This window comes from Channa argus, chromosome 23 (assembly GCF_033026475.1).
Source record: "Channa argus isolate prfri chromosome 23, Channa argus male v1.0, whole genome shotgun sequence".
Lineage (NCBI taxonomy): Eukaryota > Metazoa > Chordata > Actinopteri > Anabantiformes > Channidae > Channa > Channa argus.
In genome coordinates, this window is record NC_090219.1 from 12,221,990 (window position 1) to 12,242,958 (window position 20,969).

A 20,969-nucleotide genomic window follows, 5' to 3' on the forward strand; every position below is an offset into this window, starting at 1 on the left:
GTTAATCTCGGGCAGCTTGACTGCGGCTCCTGCAGCAGCAGCAGCGCTTCAGCGGTCGGTGCTGCTGGTCGGACGGACCGTCAGCGAACAGACCGAACCCCTGCTGGACCGCAGCGGACGTGATTGAAGACGGCGGGACACACTCAGGTAAGGTTGTCTTCAGTCAAGAGAGTGTGTGTGTTTGTGTGTGTGTTGCTGTCATCGGTATTGATGGTAGTAGAAGTACTAATGGTACTCTGTCTAGAATCTACTGCAGTATTATTGTATTGAAGCAGTGGTAAATGTACTTGACCTGTAGTACTGGGAGCAGTAGTTTTAATAGTAGAAATACTACTAACTGGCTTTGATCAGTGTTGTCATCACTGTACCACATGATATTTCTAATCCATGTCATATTAGTATTTACCTGAAAAAACATGATAAAATACAAATGACACCATAGAAAACACATCATTCTTTACATCGTCCACGTTGATGGCTCTCTACTAATTATCCAGTGGTATAATATAAACTAATGTGACAGTCACTGTGAGTACTTTTATAAATACCTAAGTTCGTAAACATTTAGCTGAGTACTTAAGGAAAACGTGAATACTTCAACCACTGTCAGTAAGTATCAAACTCTAGATGCAGAAATTTATATTAAAACTGAGGGGGGGAGGGGAGGGGGGGGCTGGGGGGCACTGGCCACCCCTAAAATCTGATTGGCCACCCCAGCATCACACAACCTTTACAGACTTTTGTTGCCACATCCCAACTTTTCTGAAACATGTCCTGGCATCAGATTCAAAATAAGATGAAGCTACTTTTACTTTGTGTATTTTATCACAAATCGTGTTTTATGTAAGAGCGACTACAGCTGTCAGAGAAATAAAGTACTGGTAAAGTATTCATCTTACACAGAGTATTAAGTGAATGTATTTCAATAATACTTTCACTTAATGAACAGATTTACTGGATAAAATACTAAGTTGCAGTAATGTCGACCCGTCAACCTGACTTCAGTCATAAACTCTAAGTTCTCTGCAGCTCCAAACACGAAGCTTCTGTCCTGCAGCCTGAAACTGTTTTGGCTCAGTTCAGTGTGTGTGTGTGTGTGTGCGTGTGTGTGTGCGTGTGCGTGTGTGTGTGCGTGTGTGTGGTGCAGTACAACAAACAAAACGCCTCTTTGAGTGGACTGAGTCCAGAACGACCCAGAGACACTGACTCAGGAGATTCACAGTGTTTTACTGTGAGTTCTGTCAGATTGAAAAAGTCTCTGACAGGCAGAAAGTCCTGAATGACTGGAAACTGTCTTTCTGTCAAATTCATTTATTTTATCTGACACCCCCGTCCTGGAATGTTGGGTATGTGCCATCGCTGAGTCCAGTCCTACATTCACCCACAGGAACTGCAGAGTAAATTAGCGTGTGACCCGACAAAACATCAGCGGTTTCCTCCTGAATTGGACTCAGCAGAGGTTCTGGTTCAAATATGTGAACTTTATCAGCTTCAGTTACTGAGGTGATGTGAATGAAACAAAAACTAGAAGGTCCCCAGTTTGAGTCCCTGGCCTTTCTGTGTGGAGTTTCCATGTTTTCCCTGTGCTTGTGTGGGTTTGCTGCAGTTTGCTCCCACAGTCCAAACACATGCTTGTTAGGATTATTGGTAAATTGTCTTTCTGTGTCTGACCTGAGACAGACTGGAGACCTCTCCAGGTTGGACTCCGCCTCTCACCCAACGACAGCTGGACAAATACTTGAACATGATAGATATAAATTACAAAGTGATGTTATATGGTATTTGATGACAACTACACCGGGCTTGGAAATGCCCCCACCACCACCTCCACCCTTATGCTGAGCTTAGCTCCATGAAGATGGTTTGTGTTGTGGTGAATGGAAATGGACACGGGATGTGAAAATGAATCGGGCTTTCAGATGAATGTGATTTTCCTATGGTTTGCATAAATGCCAGTGCAGAGGTGCTGGTGTGGTGGAAACAGTCTCACATTAAAGGGACTGGACTGGTTTCACACACACAATTAAATCAGCCTAATCATGTTAGCAAACACCTCTGCTGGAAATAAGCTTATGTTGAAGACTGCTCACTTTCTCTGGAGCAGTAAAAACAACAGCTCCTGTTGCAATGTTTTCAATTCCATCACATGAACTGTACCAGCAGATTGTGCTTTGCTTTGTTGTCATGGAGATGATGTGCTGACGTGTGAGCTCAGATAAATGTCTGTGTCAGGTAGTGAATCCTCGTTCTTGATCTTCTGGGGGGAGGGGGACACTTAACAGCAGGTGAACAGTCGGGTCTTGAAGTTGATGTGTAGGAAGCAGCGTGAGGACTTGAGAGACTGGATAATAGCATCTCCACAACTTAGGGTCCTGTTGGTGTTTCTGGTCTGCAACTGTCCCTTTTTTACCAATAGAGGTCCAACGGGGACCACCAGAGAACTGGAGATGCTTAGGCTGTTTGGTCCATCTGTGTGTGGGACGTCCTTGTTGACCCAGTCCACCGCCAGGAGCATCGCATACCTGTGGAGACAATGGGACCAGCATGCACCATGGGAGGAGGCAGTGTGATGCTCTGGGAAACGCTGGCTCCTGGAATCATGTGGAAATAACTTTGATGCAGACTAACTGAGGCCACGAAGGATCTGCAACTGTGGAGGCCTCACCGGGTGGGAGGGCGTCCTACACTGTATTAAGCCGGTGGCTTTATTGTTGTGGCTGGTTTGCAGAAAAGGATTAAACAAACGGCAAACTTGCTGGACCTTAAGCAGCACGTGTCACAATGGTTATTTCCGTCCAGAGTTGCTTCAATTTTTCACCATGTTGAATTGATGATGGGAGAGTCAGACCACTGTGTAAACGCAGCACATCCCGAACATTGTCCGTGGGGTTTAGGTCTGGAAATGATGTCTCCTACTCCCTGACCTGCTCTTATAGTTTGAGCTTAATGAATCTTGGCATCGTATTCACCTCTTTCACTGCATCAGTTACTAAGGTCTCATTGAACTAACGTGAACTGACAGCGACAAAGGTTCTGAACACACTGTGAGAAAACGCTCTGAACCAGGTGATTCTCAGGGTTCGTGCCAGCTGAAGTGGATTCTGAGTGAAACATCCAGTACAGTTCAGCTCCAGATCTTGATCAGTAAATAAGTGTCAGAGGAGGGAACATCAGCTGCGACTCCTTGAGAAATCCTCTCCTCACAGAACCCAGTGCAGAGTCGCAGTGTGACGACAAAAGCTTGAAACTGACTTTTCTTCAGAATCTTGTGGGTTAAACCATCTGTGTTTCTGAGATCTTTTAAAGTACCAGGATCATCTCAAAGCCTGTGCATTGTTTTGTTTGTGTTCTTCATCAGGTTTTACTGTCCTCTGGAGACTTTGTCCAAACCTGAGGGTTTCTGTCTGACAGCAGGACGTCTCAGCAGCAGTGAAGTATTAAAGAGTCTTATTACAGCAAGCAGCCGGCGTCTCCCTGAGCAGCTGCCCGATTCAATCAGCAGCCTGAGACTCCGGGGACAGGAATCCTACAGACGGCTCCATGGAAACCAGGGTATGCATATCACCATGGCAACTGTAGTTCACTTCCAGCTTTTGGCTGTTGCAGAAACATGCGCAGGTGGGATCGGTCACCTGTGGACACACTCTGATCACAGCCATCACGTGTTCGGTCCCTGATCCTCATTGATGTGAACAAAGGAGCGAACTCCACGGGGGGTGGGAGGGACCCGTCTGACTCGCCTATTTTTATCATTCAGTTTGAAGCTTTGTCTGAAGCGCAGCTAACAATGCTGGGATCAACGATCTGTGCTCATCGTTTCTAATCGATGTCAGTTTTTAGTAGAATGAGACTTTTTAATCAAAGCTGCAATTTCCACACAAAGTTTCTTAAACCAGAACGTCACAATTAGAATCCCCGATCCCCCTGAGCCTCACTGCCCCGTGGAGCTGGACACAGCTGCAGCCAAAGGAACTTCTGAACTTCACAGTTTGTGGTCTCTGCTGATTTTCACATTGTGCTTTGATATGAACGGTCGCTGCTGATTTTCTTCTGTACGTCTGTAACACACCAAGCTGACCTTTGCTGAGCATCGGTCGCTTTCGCACCATGGGTGTGAATCAGGCCCCCTGTTGGTGCCTTTCAGCTGCCTGTTGAATCAGCACTGGTCCTGATGGTGAGAGGAAGTGCTCGGATTTGCTGTTTAGCTAATGCATCAGTGCAGAAGAGGAAGCAAGAAAATCTGCAAAACTGCATATACAAAGTTTTTACCTGACGTCACGACATCCAACCTTTTTCTAAACCGAGACACTTCGAGTATTTGTCACCACTACTTGTTCGGGTCTACGCGAGTAAAAGCTCTGTTGTGTTTACACGTCAGGACTTTTCCGTACTGGCAGTGTTTTTAAAATACGAGCTTGTGTAAAATAATCTCAGTCATATTAAGGTTGAAATTGGAGTAAGCAGAGGCTGAGCAGCCTCAGGCTGCTGGGGCTCGAGTGTTGTCTGTTTTGAGTGTACACACACACCACAGGGGCCAGAATGAGATGCAATCATCAAAACCTCTCAAACAAGCTGCCGCACATTCCACACGGAGGAAAACGGGTCACGACAATCCAGGTAAACAGCTCGTCACATCAGTTATTGTTGCAGTGGTCTTTACGTGTGGATGTGAGGAAGCTGCATGTTGCCGTCCACCTTCAGGAGCAAAATACTTGATCTCAGCAGCCTCTTATTTTGTGGTCCTGTTTCCATGGTAACAGAGGGGCAAGCATTCTCTCGTCTGAAGAGCCTGCGAGCTTTGTATGCACAGTTTTCTCTGCAGTGCAGTGAGTCCTCCAGCCAATCAGAGCGTCCGCTCATATACAGTGGAGTAAAAATACTCCATTCCAAGTAACTGTTTCATTTAAATTACTCCTTACGTAATAAGAAGTCTTATCAGCTATGTTTTTTAAAGAGTAAAAGTGCTTGTTTTGCAGAAACGTGGTTCCTGTTCATAATCATCGGTGGAGATGCTTTGAAAGTTCATCTCCTCATCTTCACTACAGTCCCTCCAGACCTCAGGGTTCTGCTCCACAAAACATTGAAATCCACGATCTGTGTTTCTGTGATCTTTTGCCTTGTTTGTGAAATATTAGACAGGTTCATGTTTTGTTGTTCCCGTTGTAAAACAGCATGAAGATGTAACTTGGTGATGGTTGGGGGCCGTTCTGGGCTGTAACATAGTAACAAATGGCCGTTGTGTCGTCACTTTAAAAGTCAAATCACCAGAAAAACTACAACGTCAGACAAACGCTGGGTGATGTCACATGTTTGCAGAACTCAAAGTGCATTTACTACAACCATAGCTTTCTTTGTGGAGTACTTTTACTTTTGTACTTTAACATAATGTAGATAATACTTCAGAAAGATTTGAAGTGGTGGTGGAGGAGTTTTTAGGCCAATACTTGAGTATTGAGTTTGTGTACTTGTACCACCTCTGTTTACCCTGGTCCTCCATCACAGTGTTGACGGGGATCTGTGGATATTTGAGTTCGGAGGGATCCTCTTCTGCTACGTTTCCCATTTTTAATCTGAAATGTCATCAGACTGTGGTGAAGAAGGAGCTTTTTGTCATCTCTCACTTTGAGCCGGAGGAGTCGACGTGTTTCTTTCTAACGTCAGTGCAGTGTGAAATAGTTCTGTTCTATTAGAGGACAGCTGCTTATCTTGTTCCATCGTGTCTCCCCGTCCACGTTTACTGTTGGTCACACCTCTATATTTAGAGCTGGTCATCTGATGCTGCCCCCTTCGTCCCTCCTCCCACCTCCTCTGTGTGTGTGTGTGTGTGTGTGTGTGTGTGTGTGTGTGTGTGTGTGTGCTCGCTACTTTTACCCTCACATCATGTATGTGTTCAGCATCATCAGCTTCATCATTTTCTGCCGCTAATTGAAGGTAGCTGCAGACTCAGGGAGGTGTTCCCAGGCCATAGGACATGTATAATATCTCCACTTTGTTTTGGGTCAATCCTGGGGTCTCCACCAAGTTGGACATGCAGCATCCTGATAAGACTCCTGAACCACCTCCAATGGCTCCTTTCAATGTGAAGGGACAGTGGGTCTCCCCTATGGATGTCTGCAGGCTGGGACCATAGCTGAGGATTTGGAAGAAGGCCGACTGGTAAATTAAGAGTTTTGCCTCCACATCACTGCTGACGGTGCAACAATCTACATGTCAAGCTCACGCTCACTCGTGACCCCAAGATACTTCACAAGCTCCTTCAATTGGGGCAAAAACTCCTTCCCAGCCTGAAAAAAGAGCAATCGATACTTTTCCAGCAGAGACCTGTGGCCTCAGATTTAGGTGCCGGCTGTCATCCCAGCTGCTTTGCACCCATCTGCAAATTGTCCCAGTGCTGAAAGTCCTGGTCTGATGTCTCTGCGGACAACAACAATTTAGAATGTGTTTCACTGATTGTTGAGGATGGGGACATGCAGGACATCCTAAGACATCCTAAGGGAGACAGACATAAGCCTTCTCCACTGAAGGGTAAACTCCCATGACCCTTCCAGTAGTTTAGCAAGAGTAAATGGTTAGTCCACTGTTTCACAGCCAGGACAGAATCGTCATTGTTCCCCCTGAACTATTTAACTTCTCAGTCAGGTTCAGTAACCTGACAAAACTGTTGTGGCTCCTAAAAGCACACAGGGAAACTAGTGCTGGATATTTTCGTAGCATTTTATTGAACACATGCCATTAATGTGGACATCTCAGCTACGAACACAACAAGTGTAACAGAGGTCACTGGCGGCTTAGTGGTGGAGCATTGGGTTGGGATGCAGAAGGCCATGGGTTCGAATCCCACCAACTTGGTGCCGGTCCGAAGCCAGAATAAACATGCGGGACACTTTGTGCTGTGGCGACCTCTGAAGGGACGAGCCGAAAGCTGTAAACCTTTAAAGCATCAACGAAATCCCAAATCCCATTACAACAATGAGCTAAACACAGGATAAACAAGGTTTGTTATTATGACCATACTGATGCACTGATGTCTTGTAAGCAACATCATTTGAAATTTAATGATTCAGTTCAATGGAATTCAACTTTATTTATATATCACCATTTTACATTTTACATAATATGGTCAAGACTATAAAATATATAAAGGAAAATGTTTTCTTAGTACAGGAGAGTGAATATGATTTTTGACATACTTGTATATTTGTTATACAAAAAGCAAAAGGATTTAAAGAAGATGTGTGTAAATCATTCTTGGTCTGCAAAGCTGTATTTGAGAGTAAAAGCGTGAATGATTCTGCTTTCGTTCTTGTCTTTTTGAGGGTAACTTGAGTAGAAAAGCAGACTCTGCTTCTGCTTCTGCCTGTTCAGTCACTACTCAACACTTGGTCGTTGACTTGATTTGTTTAATTGTTTGAATTGTTTCCACTGTGTCCTGATAAACTCAAGCAAACAAAAAGATTTGATTTAAAGCCAATCGTGGCAGAATCCTGAACCGATTTGAGTATCGATGAAATATCAGCATTTATGAGCAATTTTCTTGTGATAATTATTGATATTAACTGATTGCAATTTCAGTCAATATTGATAATTGTCGGAGACGATCACAAATTACCAGGATAAGACTTGTTTGTTATCACCCAGGGAACAGATCATCCGATTATTGAGATTCTGAAGTTACTCATGTTTCTTGTTTGAAAGAGCTCAGTGAAGAGCAACACAATGACTCAAAACAGCAACTCAAAATTCATTATTAAATTAATTATGACCTGAAACTACCCCAGAGATGCACTGACTAAAAAACTAAAAATGTCTTCAAACTGCCCAATCATTGATCCTAAACCACTGAGAACAGTGACAAAATACAGAGTGGTTCATGTCTAGACCACATCACCAATAAGAAGTGATGCACCACGGATTTTGACCCTGTGTGTGCATCTGCATTGTTGGTACCAGTGGGAAAATGACACGAGACACATAACACATCAATAAAGTTCTGATGTAACCCCCCCACCCCCATCTCCATCCTCACAGGTTGATGATGATGATGTCTGAGAACTTGGAGCAGAGTGAAGACGTCACTGTTCTGCCCCCACATGAGGTGGAACCCCCCAAGGAGGAGGACGGACACTGCCCCCTCCCATTCAGGTGACAAATTCAATTCAACTTTCTTTATTTAGTGTCCATTAACAGCAGACTACACATAGAGATGACCAAACACATCTTAAGGTGGATTTGTGGGTTGGCAGAAAAATCTGATGCAATAATGTTTACAAGGAAAGAAAGTTCTAGCTGAGCTGGACAGAGACTAAATGTTCCTGTGCCAGAATCCCGATTCAGCTAGTTTGATCAAGTGGTTCCCAACTCAGGGTTTGGTCTCCTCCACATAAATCTGAGGGGTTGTCAATGATTAATGGCAGAATGATTTTCTTGTAACATTTTGGATCATTACAGATATTAATAATTGCAGGAACTGCTACGGACTCGAAGGCATCAGAGATTTGGGTTTTTCTTTCCACTGGGCTCTTGTGCAGTTTTTGCTCAGCTCATTTAAAGGTGAATTAAAGCGAATTTGTGATTTTGATGCAACAGAAATAAAACATAATTTGACCTTAATGTGTCAAAACATTTGGAATTTACTAAAGGAATCTTTACTGTGAGTTTTTATTCAAAATCTATTATTGTAAATATGAAAGTCCCACCTGAAAAACAAGTGGCCACAGAGACAAAGGATAATATTTCCCTTTAAAATGACGTAGAATGGAAGTAAAAAATCGCATAAATACAGATGATAGTGTTCCACCACTAACCTCCAACGACTGCAGGGCGTGGACCGTCCTCACAGCTGGAGTCCAGATGTTGTGGACAGACGGTGGCGTCCACACGCTGAGTTCACCTGTGTGTGGTTACAGGAAAACAGACCCCACCTATTCGTAACCAACCAGGTCCTTCATTAGTAGTGTGTTTGAGTGTGTGTGGGGGGGATGGGGGGTGTTTGAGTGTGTGTGTGTGTGGGGTGGGGGTGTTTGGTGTTTGGCAGACGATGAAAGCTGAGTAGACGTGCAGCAGAGACAATACACAGAGAGGGAAAGCCTCAGTGTCTCTCACTGCTCTGCAATTCCTGTCACGTAGAAAACAAGCTGCAGAATCTGTGTGTGTGTGTGTGTGTGTGTTTGCCTGCAGCATGTGCACTCGGCTCACGTTTGCAGGCACCATGGCTCACAGAGGGGCTGATGGGAAGGAGGAGGAGGTGTGTTATTGACTTCTGCAGAGCGGGAGCCAACACACACAACACTCACAGCTTCGTTTGATTTAGTGAACGTTCATCATTTGTTTCTGTCTCTGTTTTAGCTAAATGACCATAATGTCCTAAACTCATCGGAGAGGACGTCTCAGCAGTCCGTCTGTGTCCGCAGCTCTAATGCAAACCAGTGGGGGACGTCGTTACATCCATGTGTTTGATCTGAGCTGCTTCCACAGACGAGCTGCAGCCTCGTCTCTTCAGATCCGTTTGGCCTCGTTCTCTGCTCCACTTTTCCCTCTAATGACTCAAACTCTCTGCATAATTAATTCTTTCATCACGTCTGTGTGTGTGTGTGTGTGTGTACCTCCCAGACCTCCCAGTAGCTCTTGTGGACAATCACTCCTTTCACACACACACACACTGAGCTCTCCACGCTCCAGTGTAACCAGTTAAATGCAGCAGCTGATGGGAACCTTTGCCTCATTTCCACTTCTTTTCCTGTAAATCCTACATATCGGTGATAATGAAGCTGCTGCTGATCCTCGTCCAGTGTTTCTCACCTGTTTTTTTTGCATGAGCTTCATGCTGATTTGCATCCTCCCGTCATGACTGTATTTACATGACCACTCCGTGAAATCCTACGCCCTGTGTGTGGAGTGTGAGGATTAGTTCACCAGCCACAGCTGTTTGTTTGATTGTACATTAGACTTTACAGTCGCATCAAACTGTAAATCACCTCCCTCCCACTTTGAGACCGTTTCCATGGCTGCTGTCATCACACAGAAGTGTATGAAAACATGGATGAAGAGACACATTACACCTGCACAGTAACTGCTACCCATTTTTATTTTGAACCATTTCTAGATCTCAGATTTCATTAGATATAAAAGCTGCACTTTGCTAGTTTCCATTGTGAGCAGCAACACAGTGGTTGTGTCTGTAATCTCCTGTATTGTTTAAAAAATGATTGTCTGATCTTATTTTACTGACTTTAGACCAAGAGATACAACAGATTTTATAAGGAACCTGTGTAGTAGTGGTTTCAGAGGCAGGTAACAGCCTCTTTATCGCTCAGTCGTGTTTGAGCTGTTTGCTGTCATCAACGCTCTTGAAGCTACAACATGCAGCAAACATTAGAGCGGATACGTTCTGAAGCACTGCAGGTGGTTCACGTAGTTTCAACATTTACCTCCATCGACATTAAAACAGTGACAGACAGGAAACAGGTGTTTCTCCTCCTACTGAGTATGTGCGGAGGCGCCAGTGGACCCTGGGAACAGAACTGGGTCCCTGAGCTCATTTGCCTCAGACTGAAGAAGCTGCTTGGATAAGTAGTAGATGAAGGTTTCTGTGGTTGATGGAGAGCATTCACAGACATGAAGCTGTGGACTGTTTCCTGTTGCCTTCAACACATTGTTCATAGCGAGCAGACCACAAGAGTTTTTTCACAGAACAGGCAGAGAGCAGTATCGGGGGACATCCAGAAAAAAGGAGGCGTGAAATCAGCACCACATGTTTGGGTTCAGGTATTACAGCGTTTCTTCCGCTGTACACACTGCGACATCAAGCTGGCCGTTTCGGATTTAGACTCTGCGGAGGTCAGTTTGGAATCATACAGATGTGGTGTAGCTAGTGCCAGCTCTGTGCTCCAACCAGCTCTGCTCCACTCTACACTCCACCACACTGTGCACAACCCTTCAGGAGTCAGTCAGGGTTGAGTTACAGTAAACGTGTGCAGAAATCGTTGATGCTCTCTGATTGGTCAGAAGGCTGAGCCTGGCTCAGAACATCTCCGCTGTCAGAGCTGCTCCTCTCTTTAAACTCTGGAAATGTGACATTCAGTGTAGCTTTAATTTGCAGCGGACCTCTGGAAGCTGGACTGTCCTCCTACTGCTCACTGTCTTTATCACACCGGCCGTATTTTAAAGAAGGTTTGGTGGAAAGCCTCTGAATCCAAACTGTTTAGACCGATGAAATAAACACGACTTGTGTGCTTGTGCAAACTGTTGCTTGTGAGCAGAATAAGTGATAAGAGCCTGTGGTTTGGGAGTTTATCAGTTTATCAGTGAGAAGAGAAAGAGCAGCTTCGTGTTTAAACTAAAGTTGTTTTATCTGGGTTAGACTGCACATCCCTGTTAGCTGTGGTCACATTTACATGAGACACGATAACACGACGAAACAGTGGGATTAAACCTTTTGCATGATGTGATGATGTGACGGCTGCACATATACTCAGCATGAGTCATCCAGAGGGAACGGCCGGCATCTCTGTTTTCTCTGAAACTGAATTAATGTCATTTCAGGGGGAGAAAGAGAGACAAGAATCTAAAAAGCCGAGCGGACGCTGGACAGATTCCGTTGCACCAAATTGATTTAGAATCAGTTTGATGTGCAGTGTCAGCACAATCAGTAAAATCTAATCAGTTCAGTCAATTTTTCAAGTTTAAGGACAGTTGTGATGACCACAGGAAACACTAAATGCTCTGTTATAGACTTAATATCATCGTCTTCGAGGGCCTGAAGGAAATAGACTACAGAGTCCACAGAGAAATATTTCAGTGGGTCACTTGGAGCAGGAGTTGTTGAAGCAGCCATCAGGGGCTTCAGCCTCCTGTCATGACGGATTCTGTGTGATGCTTCACAGGCAAACCGCTGACTTGATGAATCAGGAACATAAAAGGCAGAGGAATCTCTAATAATGCTCGTTACTGTTTGAGTTTCTCTTGAAGGAAGTTGTTCGCTGGATGATCTAAGAGAAAACCTCCTCTCAGCTCCTTGTGTTCAGGGTGTAAGAACTGTGTGTTTTCATGCAGCACTGCAGGAAATGCTTCACACCACCTTCTGTGGGGCTAAGCCACAGTTTTAACCTCAGTGTGACATTTACACTCAGCCAGCTACTGTGAGGAAGTGCACAACGTTTCACAAGAAGGTCTCATCTGGCTGCTTTTCCAGTGCACTGTATATACTTCATTTGTATAGCTGCCGTTTGTGTTGCAGTCTGTGCGTCAGTAGAAATGTGTTTTGCTTTGCCAGAGATGACTCACATCCTCTGAAGCTGAGTTTTTGTAAAACTAGCACCGGTTTTAGTTCAGAGCTTCTTTTTATCAAGCGTCTCTGAGAACTTTCATTGAAAGTGTTCCTGGAAGTAAAACCTGTCCAACCGCAGAGCAGCATCGACATTTCTGCAATCCAATAAAATAAAGTTACTTTTGAAGAAAGTCTCAGCTGCAGACGTTGGGATGATGCTGTATCACTTTCAAATCTTTTGCTGTGTCAGCACCTGTTTAGGGACCTTTTAGTTTCATGGAGACAACTTGTGTCGTCATTTGCATCCTGCACAAAGTCAGATGTGACTCCATTTATGCACAAATGCTTTCTTTATCTAAGCTCATAGCTCACAGGACGTCTGTCCAGCTGCTCAGCCGCTGAATTATAGTCACGACATGAAACATTTTTACTGTTCCCTGCTATCTGCTGGTGTCTGTGCTGCTCCACCAACCATGGTTTGTGTCCATCGTCTGACAGAATCTGATTTGTCCTGCAGGTTGCAGCTGATCGACGACCTGTCCTACGAAGATGTGAAGAAGTGTTACAGAGGATCAGTAAGTCCAACACTCAGCAAAAGAAGATGTAGCCAATAGAAAGACACACATGCAGCTCTGTAGTTGTGTTCCGAGGTCCAGAGATGACGACAGACCAGCAGGAGCCCCCTGAAATGTCTGCAGAGGTTTCCAGTGTCTGACTCATCTCCAAGGGAACGCTTTCAGGAGTGTGTGTGTTGTGTGTGTGTGTGTGTGTGAGAGGTGTGGTAGACCAGAAAAAGTTTCAGTCAAACAAGCATTTTACAGATCTTGCATGTTGTTTCTCTCTTTGTGGTTGATCAAGCGTTTTAACTGAGCTCAAACTAGAAATATGAACAGTAACCACATGTGATCCCCCTCTGACCTCTGGCCCCAGGGCCTGTGTCTCGTATGCCTGCTCACTAATGCATTCATGCTTAAAACTCCACAATACAGGAGCCATTTACATGCAAAATGTCTAGTTTGATCCAGATATTACAACAAACTTAAGATGGAGCAAAGACACATGCTGTTTCTGTTGTTTCAGTCCTTGTTGTTTCAGACAGGAACAAAAAGGCAGGAAGTCACTGTCTGGATCACAGACAATAAACACACACAGGTGTTTGGGGGGTAACATGAAGTAACTGCTGACCCAAATATCAGGATATAAAACAAAACTCAGGCACAAGCTTTCAGAAAATAGTGGGTCAGCTTATAGACAGTGGTGATAGATACTTGATTAATTGTGACAAGTATTTGAAGGCAAAAAATTTTCATTATTCATTCATTTTAATCAAGGAATCATTATTTCTTGAGTCTGGTTTATAAAAAAACTGCATCATCTGCAAAAAATTGATGCAGAAGTTTAGTTTTTCATGTGTACTGTGAGTAGCAGTGGACCAACAGTAGACCCCTGGGGGGCTCCACCACTAATGAAACCAGAGCAACAACAATTTACCCAGTGTTTTTAATCATTGATGTTTTGAATGTAACTGTTTCCTCGTCCACAGACTGTCAGCAAATACAACTCTCAGTACCACAAGCTGTTCCCGACTGTTCCTAAAGAGGAGATTCTCATGAAAGGTACAGACTGACTGTCACACCTATCACCAATTACAAATCTCAAGCCTCTTTATTGACCCCAGACCCAAAGGATTGTTTCTGCCTTATTTCTGAACACAGACACACAGCAGTGTCATAAGATGTTGGTACGATGAAGTTGTCCTGCTGTCTGCTTCTTCTTCTGCAGTGTATTCGTGTGCGTTGCTGAGAGACATTCTGCTGCAGGGACGACTCTACATCTCCAGGAACTGGCTCTGTTTCTACGCCAACCTGTTTGGTAAAGACATCAAGGTGAGTGAAGACAACTTCAACTACAACATCTCCACCACCTGGATCCGAGTAAAACAACTGGAGCTTTTAAAAAGATGCAAAGCCGATAAAGCTGCACTCATGTCGGTTTGATTCACCTTGTTACAGCCAGCTTTGTCTGCGATGGTGAATTCCAGTGTAACTAATGTCAGGACAAATCTACAAGGACAAGAGTGTGATTTGATAAACACCTCAGACCAGGAATCACCTGGTTGATGCTTTTAGAACAGAAATTAAACCTTGTTTTGAGTCAAAATGCAGTTTATTCATTTTGAACAAAACTGAAGGTGATGATGAAGGTTAAAGCTGCTGAGACTCGCTAAGGACACACATCTGTCTGTCCCACTCCAGGCTTTAATTTGATTTAAGTCAAATCTGAACAAACCTTCAGGATCAGACTCCTGTGCCGTTAAGACTAGAGCATTTTCAGAACTTTAATACATTATGTTTCTCTAAGTTCTGAAAATACTCGTCTTTACGGCACATTTAACTTTTTACACTGGAAAATAAAAGAAGCAAATGAGAGAAACACCAAAAAAAGGAGGATGCTAATTTTCACTCATTTCATGGTTTCGTTTCTAATTTCAAAGCACAGTGCTTCCATATCTGCAATTGCTTCGAGTGTCTTCTAGTGATTTGTCTGTCTCTGCGTCCGTTCACCTGCAGGTCTGTATACCTGTGGTGTCAGTGCGGCTGGTGAAGAAGCACAAGACAGCTGGTCTGGTGCCCAACGGTTTGGCTATCACCATGGACACTGGACAGAAGGTACCAGAGACACCACACAGAGACTCTGGACTGAAATACAATTGGGTCTAGAAACAGCAAAGCGGGTCCAGATCCTGATCCTCCCACCAATCTGATTCACAGACAGATATTGTTGGTCGTCACCAAACATACCACTTATCATAAAAGGCAAAAAAATTCTGCTTGGGTCTCGTCTGTCCACAGAACGTTCTTCCATTTACCTTCGGCTTTAATGGTCTTGAGTAAACTGTGCTCTCTTGGAGAGTAGCATCTCTGCCAGGTTCACCGTTGTTGTTCTCTGCTCTCCTGATGCTCTAATGAACACTGGTATCAGCCACTGCAGGAGCCGTTTCCTGGGGTCCCCAGGGTCCCCTGGGCATCTAGAGCTGTGGACTAAAGAGTTGGATGTGTGTATGTTCAGTAACCTGCTCTCTTTGTGTGTCTCTGTGCAGTATGTGTTTGTGTCCCTGCTGTCCAGAGACAGCGTCTACGATGTCCTCAGGAGGATCTGCACTCACCTGCAGGTTTGATTATGGTTTATTATGCTGAAGGGAGTCGCACTAACTAGAGCCTAATTAGATTCTAATAGTAAAGACCTCCTGTTTGTATCGTAGCGCTGATCCAGCCTCTTCTGTCTTTTCTCTGTTAGGTGAATGGGAAGAGTCTGAGTCTGAAACAGTACCTGGAGGAGCCCAGTTCTCTGTCTATGGTAACACGGACACGTTCAGAGATGAAAAGTAGTCAATTCAATTCAATTCAACTTTATTTATATAGCGCCAATTCACAACAAAGTCATCTCAGGGCACTTTACAGAATAAAGTCAAGAACACTAGTCATCAACACTGTTTGGCTAATGGCAGAATCTTCTTTATTATACCAACATGCTTCTGCACAGGGTCAGAAATATTTATCCAATGGGGCTGCAGACACAGGTGTCCAGCGTCCAAACAATAAAGATGAAGAAAATAATCTAAGAAACTGAAAAAAATGACATTTAAAATCCAACACTATTCACATTAAAAGTAAATCCATTCAGCTACAACAGTAAAAAGAGTTGTAAAGTCTTCATTCATACCTTTTGCTGTAGACTTTTAAATTATGTATCCTAAATGCCTCCACAGCCCCTTTCATACATGAATTTCCCAGAATTTCAGGTGGATCAGGTCCTGACATACTCGGGGTGAGTTCTCCGGAGTATCACCTCCTCTGTTCAGACATGAGCTCAGGTGGAGATAATCTGGACTTTGCTTAGGGATCAGCCTGGGTAAAGTCAGGGCCGACAGACTTGGGTGTTTGCGTTCACACATACCCCCAGAAAAAGTCTGATTTCCAGTGCATGTGTGAAAGGGGCTTACGTTTCACACAGGAAATGATGTTACCACCTCTGGGTCCCAAATTAACTTGTGCTAATCCAATAAACCAGAAATCCATCAGGGAATGATTTTTAATTCTACTTTATTTTTAAACATACTTTTATTTTGACATCTCATTACAAAGCTAGCATCCTTTGGGGTGTGTGTGGATAATTATTTCTTACTGTGATCTTTTGCCCACATGTGTAATTTCCCCTGACGAATAGCCTGTGCTGAAATGCGTTGCTTTAATAAAGAAGCTTCAGAGGAAGACGAGAAATGACTGATTTGTCTGCGTTTCAGGATGAATTTCCAGAGGTGTTGAAGTGGAGGAGGAAACCCTCGCTCCCCGTCGTGTCCTCATCGCTCCCAGACCTGCTGGGAAACTCGTCCCCGGGCCTCGTCCCTGACACGCCCTTCAGCACGCACACGCTCACAGGTATGGACACACACCTGTCAGTCAGCACTCAGGGGGAACCCACTAGGTTACAGGCAGACACTAACCTGTGTCTGTGTTTTTTGGTAGACAGCAGTCTGGAGACCGAAAAGATCCTGCTGACAGAGCCAGTGCCTGAGCTGGGTCACATGGAGTATCAGCTACTGAAGCTCTTCATCTTGCTGTGAGTCTCATTCTGCAAATAATACACAAAATCGTGTTTTATCAAATAATTAACCTGTACAAGCTAGATTCTTTCCTCATGGAGATAAATGTATCATAAGACAACATCCAATAAAATACCAGAAATACGTGCACAAATATCCAGGATGTTCACTGAGAAACCTCCTTAAAAGACCCAGACAACCAGAAACACACACAACACATTGCTGCTGTCAGTAGGTTTCAGTAAGTCAGGTGTTTTCAAGTTTAGCTTGATCTGTGCTGCCACCTGGTGCTGGAAGGAGCAGAGTGTGTGTGCAGCACATTAACAAACATTAGAAAGACCATATGTGACAGTGCCGTCATGTAAAAACTAAAATGGGTTCTCTCACGTCACTGCTGCCTACAGCTGATGGTTTCATTTGTCCAAGATTTTTTTAGAATAGAATTGAGTCAATCAGTCAGATTCTCTGTGTTACCTCAAAGCAACAAATCGTCATTTTTTTTACTTTACACTCACACTCACGGGATTCAGGCCAAACTATAGCAGATTATATCGATCAGACGATGGAGGCTTCAGATGGAATGTCATGTCAGTGTCTCTGTGTCTCTCAGTGTCTTCCTGTTGGTCCTGTCTTCCTGCTATCTGGCCTTTAGAGTCTGTCGTCTGGAGCAGCAGCTGAGCTTCCTGAGCAGCCAGCCGACTCTCCGAGAGAGGTACACACACGCGCGAGACACTTTTCATAAACTTCCACTGAATAAACAAAATAGGTCAACGTATGTTTCCTACACTAATTTATATATTCAAACTTATTCCAAGTGAAGAAATGTTGTAAAATGATCTCTTGAAGCTCATTTTATGCTATGAAGACGTCTAACACCCATGTTGGTCAGTCATTGCATTAGAGCTGTCAGTTTTCATTCAAACTTTATTTTGAAAACATAATTTTAATCATATAAAATAATGAAATATACATAAAATATCAGTGGTATATTTTCAACAGCGTCCGCTCCACTGTCAAGCCAGGTTTCAGAGACTCTCCATCAGACCTCTGGAGGTGACTGATGGCATGTTTTTAATGTTCCAGGTGTGGAGAGGTGCCCTGCTGGATGGCCAATCAGAGAGCAGGAACCTGACGCTAAAGCCGTACGGGACCGAAAGACGAAATCGGCGCTTACATAGACGCCGCTCAGGTGGAGCAGCTGATCTCTCGCCCCATAGGGACGTCACAGTAGTGAACACAAACCGTAGACTGACCTGAGGCTGACGAGTAGAGCCCAGAGTGCTGGAGCAACAATAACGTGCTGTAACATTGTGTAGATTTTTCTGTGGAGACTGAAGACGGAGAAGAACGGACACAAACACTTTAACTAAGAAGTCGTTTTCCACAGTTTCCTCAGGCTTCGAGTGGAAGATGTGACCACCGGTTTCAGTTGTTTTAACCTTGTTCCTAACAAATATTGGTGTTGGGCTAAAACCTACATTCTCCATGAGCCTCAGTAGTAAGAGTTGCTGAAATTGTCCAAAACAACCTGAGAATTCAAAATACAGGAATTAAAGCCGTAGACTAAAATCTCAAGACTGTTACCTTTAGTTTGAACTACTTGTGGTGCACGTAACTGACCTTTAAGAGATGATCTTAAAAACATTTTACATTTTCTTCTTGATGCTTGTTTATACCAACTGCACTGAGTAACATCTGGAAATTTAAAGCCTTAAAACTGTTGTGCTGCTAACTCACCATATTCAAACCTCTGTGGAGAGCTTAAGTATTTGTATACATGTGTGGAGAGTTGTGCATCTGTTTCTCAAACTGTGTGTCTGTGCTGGGATTTGTATTTCAGTCTGTGTGTGAGTCTGGACACAAATCTGTAACTGTAAATAATATTTGTGTGCATGGAAAATAATGTGCAAATGTATTCACTCAAAAACGGAAATGTACATGTTTGAGAAACTTAGTTTTTAGCTTAAAGTGCTGGAAAAGCCTCACAATCGTCTTCTTACACATTTGTTTCTACAGTGAGAGTTGTGAATTGCAGGGTTTTTACTGCCCTCTGCTCAGGCTCACAGGCTCACTATCAAAGCCTTCCTACACCTGAGGGTTGAACCGCTAAGTTTTGCTGAGTTGTAGCTCAGAATAGAATAGAATAGTAATTTCTTGATCCTTTGCAGGACATGACTTTGTTACAGTGGCTCAGTACAAATAACAAAAGATAAAATTAGCAACAAAATGGCAAAAAAAAAAGGCCAAATTTGTGCAATGTGCTATTTTTATTGTTTATCAAAAAGTCTGATGGCCGCTGGCAGGAAGGACTTCCTAGTGCATTGTGGTGGAATAAGTCTGTGGCTGAATTTGCTCTGCAGATCCAGGCGACAATCATTGCTCAGAATACATCTTCTCCCCAAGCAGCTCCGGCTGGATCGTGTTGAAGGCACTCGACAAGTCAAAGAACGTGATCCTCACAGTCGCATCAGAGGAGTCTAGGTCCTCTGCAGCATGTAGGTGAGAGCATCAATGTGAGGCTGATATGCAAACTGTAGAGGATCCATGTACATCCTCACCCTGAGTCTTAAGTAGGAGAGAACCAGCCTCTGAAGAGTCTTCATAATGTGGGAAGTGAGGGCTACTGACCTGTGGTCCTTGAAGTCAGCAGGGAACTATGCAACATGTTTTGGTGTGTGAGGATGCTACACAGCTGACTGGAGCAGGTTCTGAGGAGTCTTGGGCTAAAACCATCAGGATCAGTTGCTTTCCCATGTTTGAGTCTCTCCAGTTCTCACTTCACCTGAAATGATTGGAATGTTATGGGTGAGCAGGTGGAGGTGGAAGACATGTAGAAGGGTTTTGGCCAGGGGAGACCCTTTGGCCCTAATAAAAAAAAAATCGAGATCTGCTCCTGAAAATGTTAATAGTCCACGTGAAGCTGTGTCACAGAGAACGTGCTTAAATTGTGTGATGTGATTGTCCTATGATCTGTAACATGAAATAAGAACTTTTAGCAGGAATCAAACATGGAGTCGTTACATTAGCTTAGCTGTTAGAAAATGCGGCGCAGATCCCCCAGAAAACAGCTTCGAAAAGCACTGGATGCATTTGTATTTCCCCGTTTACGGGCCGCAACAACCGCGCCATTTCTTAACACTGCTTCAGGTGTGTAATATATAAATACTGAATATTAAATATTAAACGGTGCGTCAGCAGTTCAGCTAATGACTAAATGACTCTGTTACTAAACAGGTTTGCTTCTAGAATTAGTTACTGAACAGTAAAATCCTCATCAGCTCATTGCAGTTACACTAATCCTGCAGGAACTTTTGCCTAAAGGAACAAAAAGAAAAGTTCAAAGACGAACAAAGCACCGATCTGGCTGAGATCCTGGCTGCAACATGGACGGTGGAGTTAACGTTCCAGTTTCCTTGTTGGAGATTTCAGTGACAAATATTAAACATTCTTTAAATTATTTCCTTTTGTCTCCATCTAAGGCAGGATCGACCATCTGCATCAGGGTGGGAGAATAACTGCTGAGCTACGGGCAGAGTCCAGGGACGTGTGGACAGTTCAATGGTACTTTTCTTGTCTGTCTAGAATAAATTACTGTCTATTTTGTCCTTGGATATTTGCTTCGTTCAGATAAGAATGTGATGCCTGCTAATATTAACAGCCGCTGTAACGTAATTAATATGGGATGTGTTTGACAGAAAGTGATTAATATTATTATTATTATTATTATTATTCTAAAGTGGTATTTAAACGCTCGCCCTCTGTTCTGGAGGAACTTTGAGCTGCAGCTTCTCAGCTGTGACGTGGTGAGGATGTGAAAGTTTCTCTGCTTAACTCCTCCACACAGCTGATCACCTGCGGTGGTTGTAGCTCAGGTGGTAAGTCTCCCACGAACCACAGAGTCAGTGGTTCAATTCCCAGTCCCTCCTGGCTACATGTCGGTGAGCAACTTGAATGGCAACCACCACCATCGCTGTGTGAATGTGTGTGAATGAGAAGCAACATTGTAAACTACTTTGTATCTCTAAACCTGCCTCAGGTGTGTATTTCTATCTATGACTGACTGAGCCACCAGTGGGTTTCTCCATCTCTGTGGCTTCTTTT

At 43.8% G+C, this 20,969-nt stretch overlaps 1 protein-coding gene across 3 annotated transcripts; it reads left to right on the top strand.

The window, feature by feature from the left end:
• On the top strand, positions 1–20,429 carry LOC137108734 (GRAM domain-containing protein 2A). Of its 3 annotated transcripts, XM_067493714.1 has the most exons (13): positions 1–147; positions 3,359–3,552; positions 8,029–8,142; positions 12,783–12,840; positions 13,809–13,881; positions 14,048–14,151; positions 14,836–14,934; positions 15,366–15,437; positions 15,563–15,622; positions 16,569–16,704; positions 16,792–16,885; positions 17,479–17,580; positions 17,952–18,850. In XM_067493714.1, the coding sequence occupies exons 3-13, from the start codon at positions 8,033–8,035 to the stop codon at positions 17,998–18,000; spliced, it is 957 nt and encodes a 318-aa protein (XP_067349815.1). In that variant the 5' UTR covers positions 1–147; positions 3,359–3,552; positions 8,029–8,032; the 3' UTR covers positions 18,001–18,850. The 3 variants fall into 3 exon arrangements, with proteins under 3 accessions (XP_067349815.1, XP_067349814.1, XP_067349816.1); XM_067493713.1 differs by lacking the exon at positions 3,359–3,552 and having other exon boundaries at positions 17,952–20,429; XM_067493715.1 differs by lacking the exon at positions 3,359–3,552 and having other exon boundaries at positions 17,521–17,580.
• The last annotated feature ends 540 nt before the right edge of the window (positions 20,430–20,969 follow it).